The sequence below is a fragment of the Toxorhynchites rutilus genome, chromosome 2 (genome assembly GCF_029784135.1).
Source record: "Toxorhynchites rutilus septentrionalis strain SRP chromosome 2, ASM2978413v1, whole genome shotgun sequence".
Taxonomy (NCBI): Eukaryota; Metazoa; Arthropoda; class Insecta; order Diptera; family Culicidae; genus Toxorhynchites; species Toxorhynchites rutilus.
In genome coordinates, this window is record NC_073745.1 from 236,841,606 (window position 1) to 236,859,932 (window position 18,327).

The 18,327-nt window shown below is 39.3% G+C and overlaps 1 protein-coding gene across 4 annotated transcripts in view; it reads right to left on the reverse strand.

Annotated features, from left to right (window-relative positions):
• The window catches only part of LOC129764518 (maternal effect protein staufen), a 65,355-nt gene that overhangs the window by 28,335 nt on the left and 18,693 nt on the right, over positions 1–18,327 (reverse strand). For 3 of the 4 annotated variants that reach the window (XM_055763686.1, XM_055763685.1, XM_055763687.1), the window contains exons 3-5: positions 12,444–12,766; positions 11,665–12,380; positions 10,388–11,597 (exon numbers count right to left, since the gene is read on the reverse strand). In XM_055763686.1, the coding sequence (XP_055619661.1) occupies positions 10,388–11,597; positions 11,665–12,380; positions 12,444–12,766 (2,249 nt within the window). The remainder of the gene's footprint in view (positions 1–10,387; positions 11,598–11,664; positions 12,381–12,443; positions 12,767–18,327) is intronic. The other variant, XM_055763689.1, reaches the window with a different exon arrangement.

Here is an 18,327-nt window from a genome sequence, read left to right on the forward strand (position 1 = left end):
GAGATTGGTTGTTGTTGTTGTTGGGTCAGTGGAGAAGCGCCCTTTAAAATTTCCGCAAATGTGCGCTTCGAGCGTTCCTTTAAAGAGCGCTTCTGTTTCTCCCAGCGACTCTTATAAGTTTCACAAGCTGAGAGCGCGTGTGGAGTTCCCCCGCAATATGGACATTTATGCTCAGTCGCACTGCAGGATTCTCCCACATGTTGCTCTCCGCAAGTTGCACAGCGCTCCTTGTTGGCACAATAATCTGAAGTGTGACCAACTGACTTGCATTTGTTGCAAGTCATGGGCTTTGGCACAAAGAGTCGCACCGGCAGTCTCAATTTGTCCACCATAACGTAGTCAGGGAGAGTGGAACCAGCAAAAGTTACTCGAAACGAGTCGGACGGCGTGAATTTAGTTTCTCCCCCTTCCTGGGAGAGTTTGCCTAATTGGCGACAGTCCAAGATCTCGACTTCCATCGAGGGGAGCTTCTTGAACTTTCCATTTACTTTTTTAATAAATTCACACGTCAGACCCGTTTCTGTAATCACTCCCGCAATTTCTACGTTATGGCAGGGCACGTATGCGCGATATTCTAAAATGAACCGCTTGTCGACAACAATAGCGTTAGCTTGCTTCCGATCAGCCACGACAACACGCAGTTTATTCGGGCGAACCTTGGAAATTTCGACCACGGAGGAATAATTTTTTGACAAATCTTTCATGATCTGAATGACATTCAGAGATTTTCCTTTAGGTTTAGGTCGGAAGAAAACAACCCATGGGCCAGTTCCAGTTGCATTTTCTGGATAAACCTTGACACGGGGTGGAGACACAACAGGAGAGGAAAGCGGGGTCGATTGTTGAGCGGAAGCGGAAACAGCAGGGTTGGGTGGCGTGATCGGGAGTTCAGCGGGAGCAGGAGCGTGAGGGGAAGCGAGAACGGGAGTGGGAGCGAGAGGGAGAGCGAGAACGGGAGCGAGAGGAGGAACGGGAGCAGGAGATTGAGGGGGTGAAGAGGAGAGGTTTACAAATTTTCTTGAGGGAGGCTTGTTTAGGTGGGTTAATTCCTCCCCCGAAAAGACTTCTTCTGAAGGGGGAACGCGTTTAAGCGACTTCCCACCTCCCGTAGATGTGGAGGGATAGACAGTGGATTCAATCTCCATGTCAACGGGTTCTCCGCATTCTGCCATATAAAGTGGCAGATGTACAATTTTTCAGTGATTTCTCAATCTTTTTTTCTGATTATTTCTTAAACTAAAAACCTTAATCTAATAAAAAATATACTTATATCGCACACCCGTGCGGTTGAATTAGAACGGTTCCCAGCGAACCGCGTGTCGATCGTACAGCACAGCTGCAACGGTGTATGGCTCCACAGTGCGATGATTTCGATGACGATGATATGGCGATAAACACGCCAGCACACAGCGCCCGCCTTGATAAAAATCATTATAAAACAATTTATTTTTTCAAAATCAAATTTTTTATAACATTATTTCAAACTCGTAAAATATCTTCTATTAAACACATTAGTTTTAACGTAAAACGTGTGTTGTAGCGCACACGTTTGAGACGTTGGAAGATTTCGCGTGTGCAGTGCTGCACTCATGGTCCCAGCGGAATAATTTTTGAGTACCACCCTGATGGGGAATTTGGTCATTAAAAGGGGGAATTGGGCAAGGGAATATTGCACATTTACTTCGCTTCGAAGATGACATTGATTAGCAAAAATTGCCACATAAACTTTATTGGATACACTAAAATTTGCGATCCTCGGTAAACATTTCCAAATCTGAAATGTAATGTTCAATTGAATGTTTGAAAGACTTTCGTCACTGAATGATGATGGAACAGACGACAAAACAGTACAGAAGTGCATAAGAAAGGAAATTGTACAGCATTTGTCAAGACTTTTTACAACAAGTTAAACTTGGAACATACTTTCCTTATATTAAAGAACAAATTTGGACATGGTTTGAAATGCCTCCCGATTGGCAGTGACGAAAGTTTCGGATCAAATTCAGAACAAACTAATCGATCTACAATTGATCGATTTTAATCCTGATATGCAGAATAAGCGTTACGAGTGTTGTTGTCTTTTGCGTAGAATGTATGTGAATCTGGATTTCCTACAACGCTGCCGATGGGAACAAAACACCGTAACAGAGTGGATATCGAAGACATGAGGTGTTCTTTTTGACAACGTTCTCAAGTATTACGATTTTGACGGAAAACGTTTAGGCGCAGGTGCCATACTGACTTGCCAAACTGTATACACCTTTTTTGCAATCAGATACAAGTATAAAAACAAACTTGTTGCGAATATAACTCGAAAACCGTTTGTATTCTTACATTTTTTTATTTTTTATATGCTGCAAACTTTCTTACAAAATACTGATAGGGGATGGGATTAATTTTCGTAAAGGGGTGAATTGAGCAAAAAAGGTTGGAGACCACTGATCTAGACCCAAAACCTACTGACATTGGTAGACCGTTGTCGGGAATCTATTTCTTGGAGAATTTCTTCGTAGATTCAAGACTAACACTTCAATCCAATTTTTGATCTATCAAGGATTTTTTCTTCGGATTGGTAATTTTCTCGACATGCTTTGAGATAAATGTTGACTGCTAGCATTGAGTTTGGATTGGCTCAACTGCTAGATTTCAGACTAGTAAATCGTCGCAGGGGATTTGCTAGTTCCATTGGCTTATACTGATATATATATTGGGTTTAATTCCATAGCGGACTAGAATCTTTTCGAGTTGGAAATTATCTCATCAAGCCATGGAATAAAAAGATTCAGATAATGGATCAACTTGTTCTTTCGTCTGTGATAAAACCAGTCCTTTTTCTTTTTAATTAAATTGGCTTAATGGCTATTTTAATGCCATGAATGAAGTTCCGCAATATCAACGAGGTAACTCGTCCAATTCATAACTTTGTCAGAAAATCAGGTTATCGGTTGATTAGGAATTTTCGGTACACAAAACATTAGTTATAGCTATCCCATTCACTCTACTAACTAGCTATTGAATCTTCAAATTATCACTTGTTCATAACCCTGCGAAATACTCTCAAGGGCAAGAGAGACTTCATGGATAGCATAGAAAGCATCTGATCAGTTCTTCGTTGAGAAACCACCCTGTTCGAGACCAACTGAACAGTGGAGGAAGCTTGAAGCGCTTTGTGGGGATCCTCTGTTAAACATTTCGTTTTGACATAGGACTATGTCTTTGATTTCCATAAAGGTGGGTCACTCTACGCAAAATGTAACGATTTATTAGGAGGTTTCAAATGCATATTACTAAAAATAGTTTTTGCGACATATGTTGTGTTGTATACCATTAGACAGGAAATTTATCCAGCAACTTATCGCTTGGAACACGAACATAAAATAGAGTAAAAAAGTTAAACAACGGTTATGTTTTTTGATTGCACTAACCGCTCGCTTCCCAGACGCAGGCACAATCTTTTTACCTACATTCGGGCGTTAGTTAAAAGAGTTAAAGTTATCATTTGTTGTATTCTATGTTGCCCAATTACTTCGTGCTACTAACAATTTATGTAATGTTGGTCAAGGATATGATGATATCGTGCATGTTCTTTGGTAATGTAAAAAAAGCAATTAAAGAATTTAATTTTTAATAATTAATTTTTGCTGATTTAGAGACTCGAAAGGGTATACTCACGCATATCAGATTATGATAGCTTAAGTAGTTGCGATCTTAATATATGTATGTCTTCCTTAGAAGCCCGCTTCACTTCCTCGAATGCACTTACTCATTCTCTTTTCCCTTTCTTATACAAAATCAGAATACCCAATGAGATCAATTCAGTACAGCAGCTACACGAACTAATGGCCATAGGATACTTAATATACATTACCATCTGGCTATAAAGTTATCACAACCCCTATAACAATGTCCGGACAACGTGACAACGAAGGAGAAAATGCTATTTTTATTCATAATACATTTCTGTAGTCATAAATTTATTTGACTTAGGTTTATATTTATGTAGATCTTTACTATTTAGACTTGTGTTTAAAAATGATAAATGATGACTCCTTGTCTTTTTCTGCACAATTGAGTAAACAGAAAAAGGGTAGTAGTGGCTTTAATGGTATTGTTGTGTACATTTTTGAATAGAATGTGATCCGGATTCTACCACCTTACCTCATGTGATTAAATGGGATCATTTAAAGGACACAAGTTCATACAGGAAACGATATTTTTACAGGGCTTCCATTTGATGTATCAAAAGACAAAAAATACATATTTTGAACTATGGAAAAAACTCAACTCAAATGCAATTACTGCACAGTCTCACATTCCTATGTCAAGATCCCGTCCGTGCCCATAGGCTCAGATCCATCAACTTTTCTGCTATAAAGTGCAGTTTATTGATTGTGGATTCTCAGATTTGCTAAAACAATTCATAAATATGCAATTCAATTCATAAGAAAAAATAATCCACAACATTCAATTTTCTAGTGCTACTATATACCACCGCTACATTGCATCGTATGGAAGAGTTTTTACTTCCAAAACGGAAACCAAAAGAAGCAACGCAGATCCGACTTCTTCAAAACCATGCTCCATCACAAACTGCAAAAAATTAAAGGGTGGTATCCAGGATAATGACGTATAACTATGAAATTAAGTTGCTCAATTCGCTTGTTTATAATCTTGAGCTTGACCTTGGACTTGGGTAGACTGTACATTTCGTAGTTGCTCTCCGATTATTGACCTCTTGACCTGAATCAGTGAAATTGCACAAAGAACACACTGAATAACGCTTGGGAGTAGCAATTCATTCTCATTGTGCAAGTTTCAGTGATTCGAGTTATAAATAGTCAATAACGACGCCAGCCACGTCCTTACAGTAACCAGGGGAAGGGAAGGAATGTTAGTATGATAATCGCCGCCCGAAGGCCAGAAGGGTCAACTCTATAGCGTGGTTCCCTAGCGATTATCAAGGAAGGGATAGTTGTTAGTGGGGGACGTAAGAATCAGGATGCACTGAGGAAAGTGATGTGATTATGTTGTATACGCAAACTATCGACAACTCAACGAAACTAGAATCCGAAAATCTCATGTGTCAAAATACGCGGCAGATCTTTAGGAAGAAGGAAACCCATTGAATTTAATTATATTAGGCTGTCAAAAAAGTCCTGCGGTATTTCCGCGAGGTGTCGTTGTAAGCGCGTAGTTCAAGTTGTATTCATTGTATCGAGTCATACTATAGCTTGTTGGAAAGGTATTTTCGCGCGCTATAGTCCTTGACAGTGTTTTGTTTGGTTAAGTCGTTCGTGAGTTGTAGTGTCGCAAATATGGAGCAAAATAAAGAGAAAATCCGACATATTTTACAGTACTACTATGACAAAGGCAATCTCAAGCTGCCAATAAAATTTGTGCAGTTTATGGACCCGATACAGTTTCCATTTCCACCGCACAACGATGGTTTCAACGTTTTCGTTCTGGTGTAGAGGTCGTCGAAGATGCGCCACGCTCCGGAAGGCTTGTCGTCGAAAATTGCGACAAAATCGCTGAATTAGCCGAAAAAGACCGGCATAGTAGCAGCCGTAGCATCGGCCAAGAGCTGGGGATAAGTCATCAAACCGTTATTAACCATTTGAAGAAGCTTGGATTCACAAAGAAGCTCGATGTATGGGTGCCACACACGTTGACGCAAAAAAACATCTTTGACCGTATCGACGCATGTGAATCGCAACAAAATCGACCCGTTTCTGAAGCGGATGGTGACTGGCGATGAAAAGTAGGTAACTTACGACAACGTGTAGCGCAAACGGTCGTGGTCGAAGCCCGCTGAAGCGGCTCAGACGGTGGCCAAGCCCTCATTAACGGCCAGGAAGGTTCTGCTGTGTGTTTGGTGGGATTGTCAATGAATAATCTATTATGAGCTGCTTCCCTATGGCCAAACGCTCAATTCGGACCTGTACTGCCAACAACTGGACCGCTTGAAGGTAGCACTCATGAAGAAGAGGCCATCTTTGATAAACAGAGGCCGCATTGTCTTCCATCAGGACAACGCCAGGCCACATACTTCTTTGGTGACGCGCCAGAAGCTCCGGGAGCTCGGATGGGAGGTTCTTTTGCATCCGCCGTATAGTCCGGACCTTGCACCAAGTGACTACCACCTGTTTTTATCCATGGCGAACGAGCTAGGTAGTCAGAAGTTAGCCACAAAAGAGGCCTGTGAAAATTGGCTATCCGAGTTTTTTGCCAATAAGGAAGCGAGCTTCTATAACAGGGGTATTATGAAGTTGGCATCTCGTTGGGAACAAGTCATCGAACAAAACGGCGCATATTTGACTTAAAACAGATGATTATAACTAATTTTATGAACAAATGAAAATTAAAAAAAAATACCGCAGGACTTTTTTGACAGCCTAATATATGTTCTATTATTTATCGCAAGTAATTTTTATCGAACTCCTATCGTGACGGCGAAGAGTTAATTTCGAGAAACCTGAGAAGGTAACCGAGAGAACATCTCTAAAACCAATGGTCTCTACGATGTGTTCCGTTTTTCGTTATTCGGAGAATTATTTCTGGGGAACCTGAAAATCGGATCGGACCGGTGATATATTTTGTTATTTATCGAGCAAACTGCAGCAAACTGTAACAAACTCCAATCTCGCAACGCCGAAGAGTTCTTTTTCAGAAACCTGAGAAGATAACCGTGAGAACTCTTCTAACAGCAATCAACACGACGATATGTTCTCTTATTCTTTACACATACACTATATAGAACTCTTATGCATACATAAACTACATAAACTACATAAACTACATAACATGCTATATTAACTACATCCTGGTGTTTGACTGTAATACTAGTCAAAAATGTTATGCTTTAATTATATATAAACTTCAACATTAGTCGTCGCCATTTGCGAACCCGAAACTATTTGTACCTTCCATCATCTCGAACTAATTACGGCTACAATGGCTACACCATAAACAGTATATGTCGTGTGTTCAATCTTTGTAGTTCGTGTTCGTGATCACCTTTCTCGTTCGTCCCTCACAGTGCTCTATTCTGTTGTTCTTAAGTAGCTCTAAGTTTAATTTTTAATTATATAGTGGGTAGCATTTTTTTAGAATTAGTTTTCTTTGGGGCAATTATGTTAAGCCTGTTGATGTCTGTAATTAAATAAATATTAACCTCTTCCCGTATTATTTAATACGTCACACATCAAGTGATTTCATTAGCCTGCTGAGTGTTCTAGCGCCCTATGTTATTCAAGTACACACGAGTGAGACTCGAAGTTGTACGGGAAAGGGTTAAATAAATAAATATTGAATATTTAATTATAAAGAAGCACAGCACATTATCCAAATTATTACGTCGGAACCATCCAAATCTTTTGGAAATATAATCAGTGTACAAAATGAATATGAAAGCTGAGACATTCCAATCATCTACATATTTCTAACTACAACAAAACACGGTGCGAAAAAGCCTTTCCGTATTCGAGAGTTGCCTGTTCAACATCTTAAAAGAACTTTGGGCATATTATACAATAATTATAACTATACACAAAACCATACAGAGTGTTCCTGTTAAGGAAGCTTGGAATCTGGAAACTCGAAACTTGAATATATAAAACAAAACTTGTACTCAGTGGCGTAGTGCACGGGGGGCGGTGATGGCGGTCCTAAGGGTGACACCCATGACCATGACAAGTATATTATATTAAAAAATCAATCATGATTTTGAATGAAAGTAACTGGTTATTCCTTATGGTATTATTTAACAAAACAAGTCACTATGTGTGTGACACCGCGAGTATATTGTGATAACCTTGCTGGTTACGGCCGTTATACTTTACCGAATCATTCCATCTCGTATACACACTCTTGATGCATTACGACCTTCGACAAGACACCCTGATCGGATAGAACGTAGCTGGGATCTCTTCAACACACGGCGCGAGCAGCAGCAATTCTAAATCGCGGTTCCCAGAAATATTAGTACTTTTAAAACGGCAATTTTGCAAGTAGTAGTCAATTTTCAAAGCTGACATAAAAACAGAGTTCACCAACCAGTGCGGGTGAAACCGGCACCCCATGGGAGTAACACCGGCACCCTCAATTTGTCAATAAATACACTTGACACCAGCTGAACCAGTTTGAATGTTGAAACCGCCAAATGGGAGGTATTCCAATTCTATATATCGCTATCGAATATGATCTGAATCGCTCAACTGATTCCGAAGATATGGTCGGAACAAGCTCCGGTGAACATGGAATATGAAAAAAAAGGAATTTTATATTAGGCAAATCTATCATGCGGCACCTCAAACTACACTACAACTCAGTCACTAGTTCGATGGAATCTATGTCCTAGTTTCGAGCTTGTAATGTAGACATGAGAATTTCAAAGTCTTGGAGACACGTTCGACGGAAACTCCACCAACGATAGCCTCTTTTGCAAGGTTGAGATTCTCCTGGGACCCACTGTCACAGTTTGATTTCCTCAGGAGCTGCGAGGCATCTGAAATAGATGAAAAATATGTCCCAATAACCTTCAACTAACTGGAAATCATGCCGGGCTTATTCCACCTAAGGGTGACGGTCTTACCCCAACAGCATACATTTTTTAAGGAGACTTTCTATAAATTAATTGGTCTAACCTTCTCAAGAATAAAAGCTTAAACTCCACTACCGAAAAATTACATCCGGTTGCACATCATCGGCACTCGCGTTTGTTTTAATTAATATTTTAACATTTGACGAATCACGGTGGGTTGGATTTGATTTAAAACGTCTAAAATAATAAATACTAACATGTACATTGTTCAAAAACATAGTTAATGAGAATTCCCTAGTAGAACTCAAGGGGCAGAAGGAAGACCGACGTCTTACCTCCAATGACGGGCTTACCCCCAGTTCCCCTACTACATCTTTCATTTCTGTACTGGGGTGTAAATACAAAGTCCCGAAAACGAGGGGGTTACGTTCGAAGTACAAGATTATGAGCGTTAATATCTCTCTACCGAAGGAACGAAGTGGTATGAAAACAACATCATTCGAAAGATAAAAGATCTACGAGAGATGTGAGTTTACTTTTTGGGCATGAAAACTTGTTTCAATAGCTTCAATATTTTCAGAACAGCTTCGAAAGCAAATTATTTAATAGTAAAAATGAAAAGGTGAGAAAGCAAAACAAAAAAGCAGTATCCATAGGGTTTGTAGACAACTGTTTGGGCTTATGAGGACAACATGATTTTGCTAAGAATCTACAGTGTGTGACATTTTTAGAACTGTTTAATCTGTTTACTCGTTTCTCGCAGTTTCAACTGATCGCTGAGAAATGTTTCACACATGTGCTGATAGCCACTGGAGTATTGTGCAACTCAAATACTGGATCAAGCGCACGGTTACTCCTACCAGAAATTTATGATACTTCTCGGCTATCTGTACTTCTGATGCGTTGTACTACATGAAGTACATCAGCGCAGTATATTTGCAAATTAAAAGACCATCTCTGAGTAACGTTGTGATCAGACTCAACGAAGTGGATTTTTTTTTTGCTTTCTTGCTTTTCGGATTAGTCGGAATGACCATTAAAAAGGCTGACCGGAATGACCAACGATTTGCTACAGAAAGGAGAATTCCTCATAACATGAGCAAAACAGACGAAATACCTTCCACTTGTACAATATCATTGTCGGTCTCAGCTCCCAAAGATTTTTTTTATAAGATTTATTCGAGTCTTTTCATTTCAACATAAAAAAAATATTTTATTAATTTTCTTACTTTGTAACTGTCAGTCTCAGTGACCATCGCGTGAAAATTTTGTGATTTCTTGTTCGTCCTATCTAATATTATAATAAATACGCTTCTTGTTTCGATAAATTTGATTTTTCATTCGAAAACGAAAAGTATTGTCGGAGGGGGGACATATAACACATTTCCTAGGCCTAGCGTGACCAGGACGTCATCTGGTAACACATTTCGCTTAAAAAACCTATTTAAATTTGCCTTTAAAAAGGAAGTCCAACCGTTCAAATTGATCTTGATGGACAGTCTTTTCAGGGAGTGGAAAAACGCTTTGAAGGTAACGGCCCCGACTACAAAAAAAAAAGTCAAAGGAAACAAGCAGAGGAAGAAGTATCTGAGTTTACTGTTCAAGGGTTACTGGGAAGCATTATGAGAATAAAAATCATGTATTTGGTCAGGGCGAATCAATCAAACCTAACTATTCATGTGAAGCTTTAAAATATGACACAAACTATATACCAAATTTTTACCGATGTTTCTACTATGGCGCAATCATTTCGTGATTTGCCTTCGGAATATTTTGGATCAAAATTGATGGGTTTTGGTTCCAAAATTAGCCCCTGATTTGAGCCCCTTATCGGATATTTCTCACCTGTATTCAACTGCAACACTCCGGGAACAATCTGTCTCCCGGCACTGCCACCATGTTTTCCGACCGTACTTGCTCCCGTGCCATCAGTAACTTTTCTTCCCGTCTTCTCAGCGATCTCGTTTGCACCCACCGGTATGTTTTCCTTGTTGGGTGAGAAAGCATTCGCCGTTGGCGAACGTACGTGTCCGAGCATTACCAGCAAACTTTCCGCTGCTTCTTTCTTGGCGAGCTTCTTTGTTGGTCCCATACCGGTGGCGGTCATACCACCGACTGACACTTCCATAATGAACTCCCGACGCCTGGCAAGGCCGCGCTCTTCCAACAGCGTGTACACGGGCTCCTTCTCTTTTTGTGCCTGCTGAATTTGCATTAGACGGCTGATTGGGTTCACCATGTCCAGCGGATCTTCGTCCGCGTTCTCCTTGATGAGGTTGCGGGTTTTTTTTTTCGGCAGCGGAAGCTTGCGCTTCTGCTTCAGTAAACTGCATGTGCTTTTCTCTGGCGCAGTCGGAGGAAGTTTTCTAAGTTCTTCCAGCATCTTTTCAGCGGCTCTTTTCTTGGAAAGTTTCTTCCCATTGCCCTCGCCTTCCGTGATGATGTTGCCCACTTTACAGAGTGTCGTGAAGACTTTCATATGGGGTGGGCCCTTTTCGCCGAGAACTTCAAATTGAACGCTCAGTTTGCGTTTCAGAGCCATCTCGTGCACGAGAGAGATTGGAGATTTCAGCTCAGAGTTTGGATCGTCACTATCAAGCGAGGTATCGAGAAACTCGGAGCCAGCGTTATTAGTATCCGGAGTGAGCGGTTTCAGTACCTCTAGTGCACGTGCTGCTGCATCATGTCGAGCTGCCTGTAATGTGTGACCCTCTCCCAGGAAGGTTCTCTCGCCCACGTGCAGTGTAACCTTGTAGAGTTCTGGTACGGACTGAGGCACATGTGGCATATGATGGTTGTAGTAATATCCGCGAGAATGGTAATCCATCTTTCCACCTATTGGATTGCGTCTACCGTAAGTTTGATGTTGTGGAGCACCATATCGGACGCCCGTTGGAGGAGCGCTGTTGTACATACCATTGTTCCGATGGAAACAACTGTAATGTGTCCCAGGAGGTGGAGCTGGAAAGTAGCTGTGACCTCCACCACTAACATTCGGTTGGGGTGCATTGGGACGCCCTGGAGGTGGATGAGTATACTTGGGAGTAACAACCACCTGACGGGATGGATAAACACAGTATTTAAAACCGAAAAACTGATCAAGCCTATATGAATTGATGTACCTCTTCGCTTTCGTAAACAGTCGGCTCGCCTCGTTTCATCGCCAGTGCGTTCAATTCAACGGTCGGTGTGATGTTTCCTATGCTAGTCTTCCCGCCAGACTTGGCCCGACTGGTTTTGGCCGGCGGATGTTTATATTTGGTTTTACCGACCGCCTCGTTTGCCGCCGTGTGTTGGGCTTTCTTGATGCTCGGACCCTCCGCAGTGTACTCTTCATCGCCCAGCTTAAGCGTGACTGTGAAGCGCTTTTTGTGCGCGGGGCCCGACTCACCGGTCAATCGGTATTGGTGCTGCAGTTTGTTATAACGTGCTAATTCATTAACTAAACACATTGGTGTTTTCTCTTTATTGTTTGCCAAGGTTTCCGACACAGTCAACGGCAGTTGGTTAGGCTGCAGTTGCTGTGAGGTGGAATCTTTCGGGATGCTATCGGAAGAACATTCCACAATGGGCGCTAAGGAGGCGGTTGACGTAACTGCACCACCTCCAATATTGCTGTCTCCTCCTCCGCCACCGCTACCACCAACTGGGATACTCACAGTGCCGGTAGTGGTACTTGTGTTGCTAGTGTTGGTTCCGACCGTGCCAGTGGTGGTCGAGGAGGGGATTCCTCCCGATAGCTGAATAGGGGGCTCCACCTGGTGGATCCCCTTCGTATTTGACGATGTGTTGTTTGTTGCTAATAACGCATTACTGTGGGGTTTACTAATATTCTTGGCTGAAAGGCGGAAACAATCAATTTAGAAGTGTTCTTGAATCGACCGATTTTTCGTCAACTTACGATCATGGGCTGGAATCATGCGTGTTTTCGACCCACCAGAACCTGCCGCAGATACCACCGGGATGACGATCGTGTTCGGATGTCCATGGTGGGTGGGATGGTGATGCTGGTGGTACGATAGTGACTTTGGGGGATGGCCCATCGGAGCTTGCTGATGCTTCGATGGCATTCCACCATTGCCTATCATATTGTTGGATACATAGTGGTGTGACGCAGATTTTCTGGAGTTCTGCTGCTGGAGTGGCATTCGTAGCGCTGGTATCGCTTGGTGATGTTCTCCGGCGGCCGAAACACGTTGATGGTGATGGTGTCGATTTGTGATTCTGAAAGAAAACATAGAGGAACGATTGTAGTACGAAAGAAAGGAGTCAAATGTCAAACTAGCTGGCAAGCCAAATAGAGGTAAACGCATTCGATTGTCCTGCAGCATCTTTTCCCATAAATTTTCCAAATCATCCAAATTCTCTACGCTCTCGCGAAAAACAACGTGTTATCCTTTCGCTTGTTTCGGCGCTATGGATTATGCCCTCAGCTCTGCTCGCACCCGATGTTCGTGCAGTACTAATCTGAATCAATCTGAATCATAAAACCGCAATCTGATTTTCTCTATTTACACTCTGCCATATATCATTAAAGTGAGTTTGCTTGTCTTTTTCTAGTCCTTCTTGAGAAATACAAAGAATAGGTGCCAGTTGAGCTCTTCCTTTTTCGCGGAGTCTGTAAAATGTTATACGATCCTTTCCAGTGCAGGTCCGGTTGCTCGCGGATCTCCTGCTGTGCGCTTTGGTCGTAGCACAGTGTTGAATTGGCCAAGAAAAATGCCAATGCTACCGTGCAATTCAAAGGAAGGCATAAATGTACACGTGGTTCATAGAGAGAATATTATAAATATATTTTACTATTTGCTCCTGTTTTTTCATGTCTTCACTGTCTGCTTTTTATTCTTTCTATAGTGGCAAATCGCGATTTTCCCTTCCTCATGAAATGTGCTTCAGTTACACATCGCGTTTGTCGCAGCAAAACAGGCTTGAGTACCGGGATGTGGCCATGAAGGAGGGGAGGAGATTGTGAATGAGTACAGGTAGAATGAGTGATATATCTGTCTGAATGGGGTGATGAAAGAATTCGCGTACATTTGCGGATAAAAACAAATAAATAATGAGAGCCGCCGATATGGAGAGAACAGCAGAATCAAGCATTCACGTGGTTCGCACAAAATATAGTACTATGCATACAGCTGTATCTCAACTCCGTATCATAACCGCGTTTTCCAGGAATCAGCTTCCGCCCAACTTTTCTATCATTTATGTTTAGTTAACTTAAATAAACAAATTTCAAATTTGTCAAGCAAAATCAAGTATAATCTTTCGAGTATAGTTATCATATGTCTTTCCATTCTGGTTACAGGCTCTTCCTGAAATCCCCCTTTAGAGTGCCCAGAAAGTCATGTTAATATCGAATTGGACTGACAAGGGCGAGTTGATTCAAGCAGACACGGATAAAAATGGCCTTTTAAAAACACTGCGCGTCGGAAAGGGTCCTCATATTCTCATGTTCTATTTACACTTTGACGGCATCATAATGCTACCGTTCTCTGATCCTGCATATGCACATACAAACACAAGCAGGAGCGATACGAAGCTTTTTTTTACCTTCATTCAATTCGTTGTATACATAATTTAACATACTTGTCATTGACGGTAATCGGGTTAGTTGATCGTGAAGGTCTGGTCTTAATCGTCTGGTGTGTTGCTTATTGCTGGACGATCCATGAAGAGACCAGATATCGAAATATTATGTATTATTCTTCGTATTTTCTGTTCATACACTAAAAATACAGTAAAATTAATATTTGCCTCAACTAACAGTTCAGGCCAACCTTCGCACTTGTGAATATTTTATATGAACACTGTCTCTAATTGAATGATTGCGGAAAATGCCCAACACTGAAAGTCGAACCAAATAATATAAAACATGCATTTTTATGATGCAATTTTTTCTATTTAGAATTAAAATGAAAAGCAAAGGCTAATCAATTAAAATATTACAAAAATTATCTATATATATAAAAAATTCGTGTTCGTGGTCGAACTCCTCCGAAACGGCTTGACTGAGTCCAATGGAATTATGCGCAAAAAATTGTTAGGCATGAGAATAGATCGTAAACTATATATGATACCGCTAAGATACTGATTACCGTATATTTAGTGTCGATGTATAAAAAAAGTTTTTTTTTCTGAATAATTTTCTTTTTGTATATTTTTTAAATTTGACTTCAAACATACATAAAACCACAAATTTTCACTATCTAACATCCATTCTGAATTGTCTGAACAATGTGCAAATCAGAAGAAATTTCGGTACTTTTGTATTAGCGTCACCGAAGCCGAAATATAATAGATAGCATTTTTATTGTTCGCACTGGCATTCAAATATTATTTGTATTGTTGTTGCCTTGTTGGTCATTTTTTAGTGCTACGAAAATGCGTATTTGGGATTTGGGGTATTTTATTCTGAGGTCAACGTAATGGGGACGTAGTCCCCATCAATCTGGGATAAGGAACAGAGACGGCCCTAAGCTAGTTTGAAACATAGTAGACGATCCTTTAGTTAGGTCCGACCGAGCGTCGGACGGCATACGTTTGCTCGGTTAAGTAATTGCTATCTATTGTATTTCGGCTCCGGTGACGCTAATACGAAAGTACCGAAATATCTTTGACGAAAAATCCTCCAGCTGTTCTGAAAAAACAAGACGGATATTGCACAAGCATTTAGCAACAAGATCCTGCCATACGAACTTCATTCACTATAAACATCATTACTCTTTTTGAATTAATGTGTATAAGCATTATGAACAGAGGAGACGAAACAAACAAAAGAGTGCGCTCGATGAAAATCATATGATGATTTAACGCGGTCAGGAAAACTTCATTCTACGTTGTGAAGAGCTCTATCAACAATATATGGTCGACATGTACGCGAAAGAGAGAGCGAACGACTGCGATTCCTACGACACTATCAACAGAAGCGGTGTAAAAAGGAATACATTCTCTTGCGAGACACTATCGTGAGCAACGCCGACACAGCCTTTGCTATTTTCATATCAAAATGCAATTCATTTTCATGATATCACAGCATGTATTCGTGAAAATGGTAATGGATTTTCAGGTAGTATAAGCATGCTTTTGAAACAAAAATCATGTATTAAAATTAACTCTAACGTATCAGATATGTGTTGTATGTAAAAGGTTTACTCTTTTACATCCTCTGCAGGTCGGGTAAAATCTTGAACAAAAATTATGTCTGATAATGATTTCATATAAAGGAATAAAATCATAGAGAAGATATGAAGATATGATGATTGAATATGCGACATTTTACAGATGAAAGTTTAAAAAATGTAAAAATAAAAACATCATTTTAGAATTTTTTCAAAAATTTGTCTCAACGTAGATTTTGTTAAAATCTATTCTTTGGTTCATTATACCTGTAGCGAACATTGTGACATGATTAGCCTCGTCAGCTATACTCCTGTAATCACGCATTTTGACGTAAGCAAAATGTATGCAGTTAATGGAAAAACATTGTCAACGGCTTGATTCTTGGAAAAACACAGTTTTTCAATGTCAAACTATGCTAGCAAGGTCAGTATATTGTGGAACAGCGACATTAATTAAATGTGATTTCCACACCCAATAGCTGTCGCCAACTATTTAAAAACAGATGTTGCTCATGATCAATCAGTTTTTCCCGTTATTCTAAATCCATCTAAGAACAAATGAGTCTCAATAGGCAATAGACGAGTTTCCTGCCAACTCGTCTTAGAAGTTGGCAACACCATCTCAGATTGCAGTGAAACGTTGTGGGTGTAAAGTCATTGGTCATTTAAGCAACTTTGCATACTTGAAATCTCCAAAAAATTAGATTTCTTTTGAAAAGACCCTTAGAAAAGTCTTCGGATGAAACGTTAAACATTCTTTTCAATGTAAAATCACATGTAGATCCCATTTTTATTTTTACTTTTCTTAAATGGTCACGATTTCGCAGAGTATTGAAATTTCATTAATTTAAAAAAAAGCTATCTTCATTTTGGTGAATCCGACACGGCACCACTATACGTCAAACTTTGTTAAATTTTCTGTCATACGTCAAACTTTGTTGATTTTCTATGAAATTATATGTATTGTATATTTTAAAAAATGTCGTAGAGGACACCCTTAAGCTATAAACATTTTTGATATTCAATTCGATTTTTGAGTAACATTTTTCAATAGTGTATTCAAAACGTTATCCAATTGATTTTCCTACAACTTCACTGTACATCATGTTGAAAACAGATATCTAGATCTAGTTATGATTTTTTGAAAAGAGGTAAACGGTTCTGAACAATTCTGAACATTTATAAAAACAATCATCTGATAATGAAAATTTTGATTTTAGGTAGCTCCCACCATACGTAAAATCGGAAAGGGTCGCGTGAAAATCGGCTGTTTTATCGTGGAATTGCTCTAGTAACATCTCGCGTTTGACATGTTCTTGACATGTTCCTAAATAGAAAGAAAAGTTTGTAGAACATGTCTATCTCGATAATTAACACATAAAAATATTACGAGTGAAACATTAAAAAAAAGAAAAACTATTCCCCTGTAGCAATGCCCTTCTTCCGTTATAAGAATCACTTGTATTTTTTCAGAATTCAAACAAAAATGTTTTTGAAAAAAAATACCTGTATTTAAATTTTTAAAATATTTTTTTCCGATGAGTTTTTTGTTAAAAATGGTTTAATATTTTCAAACGAGTAAAACGAGTAAACGAGTTTATATTTTTTAAATTAAAAAATTCTTTAATTTTTTTTCCTTTTTTTTTTTTGAAAAACACAAACTAAAAAACTATTAGTCCAGTGGGTAATTTTTCTAATTATAGTGAGCGAATTTGTTGCTTTTGTCACTAATTTAAAAGATTGTTTTATTTCGAAGTCTACCGGGACTTTACTGATAACCAAAATTCATGCATATACCAGAATCATTTTTCCTACCAATTTTCGATCGCAATCGATCAGATGTCAAAAGCAATTTTAGGAAAACATTCAGTTTTTTTTAATTATAATTGTTAAATGCTACATTTTTTAATAATATACTTATTGTAAACCTAAAAAATTCCAATTTGCAGAGAGGTTAACAATCACAATGTTTTCTTAAAATTGCTTTTAACATCCGAAAAGAAAATCAAATTTATTCCACCAGTTGCAGTGAAACTTTTGCAAAATAACTCATATTTGAGCTCTGATTGCAAACTAGAAACTGGAATCGAATTGTAAGTCAATATATTGTAGATGAACATCAAGATGAGGTATGAAGAAAAAAGGTTAAAATATGGACTAAATAAGGCTGCAATATTGACATCAAAAATTATGTTCCCGAAAGTCCCAGAGTTCGAAACGGAGTATGTGTTATACTCCAAACTTTGACGAATAAAATGATGTTGAGTATGGATGCACAGACGTGCACCTTTTTGAATAATTTGGTAAGGAGAAGTGACATATTACCACTGTACATCAGAATAGTTTCATTAAAAACTATTAGTGTCTTCGGCAAAGTTATTTATTTGAATGTCACCTATAACTTTGTGGAACATATTGAATTGATATAATGTAATTTAGATAAAACTTAGGTCAAATTTTAAGACACTCTTCCAAGAAACACAGTAATATCTCTGCAGTACTAAGAGAAATTATTAGTTATACAATTACGATTTGTTAAGACCAAAGATAGGTGAAAAACGCATTTGACTAATAGCGCAACAGGAGTTCGAAGCGGTTGAAGTTGAAATTATTAAGCAAATGATGTTACGACGATGAAGAACAATCACTACCTGGAAAGGCAAC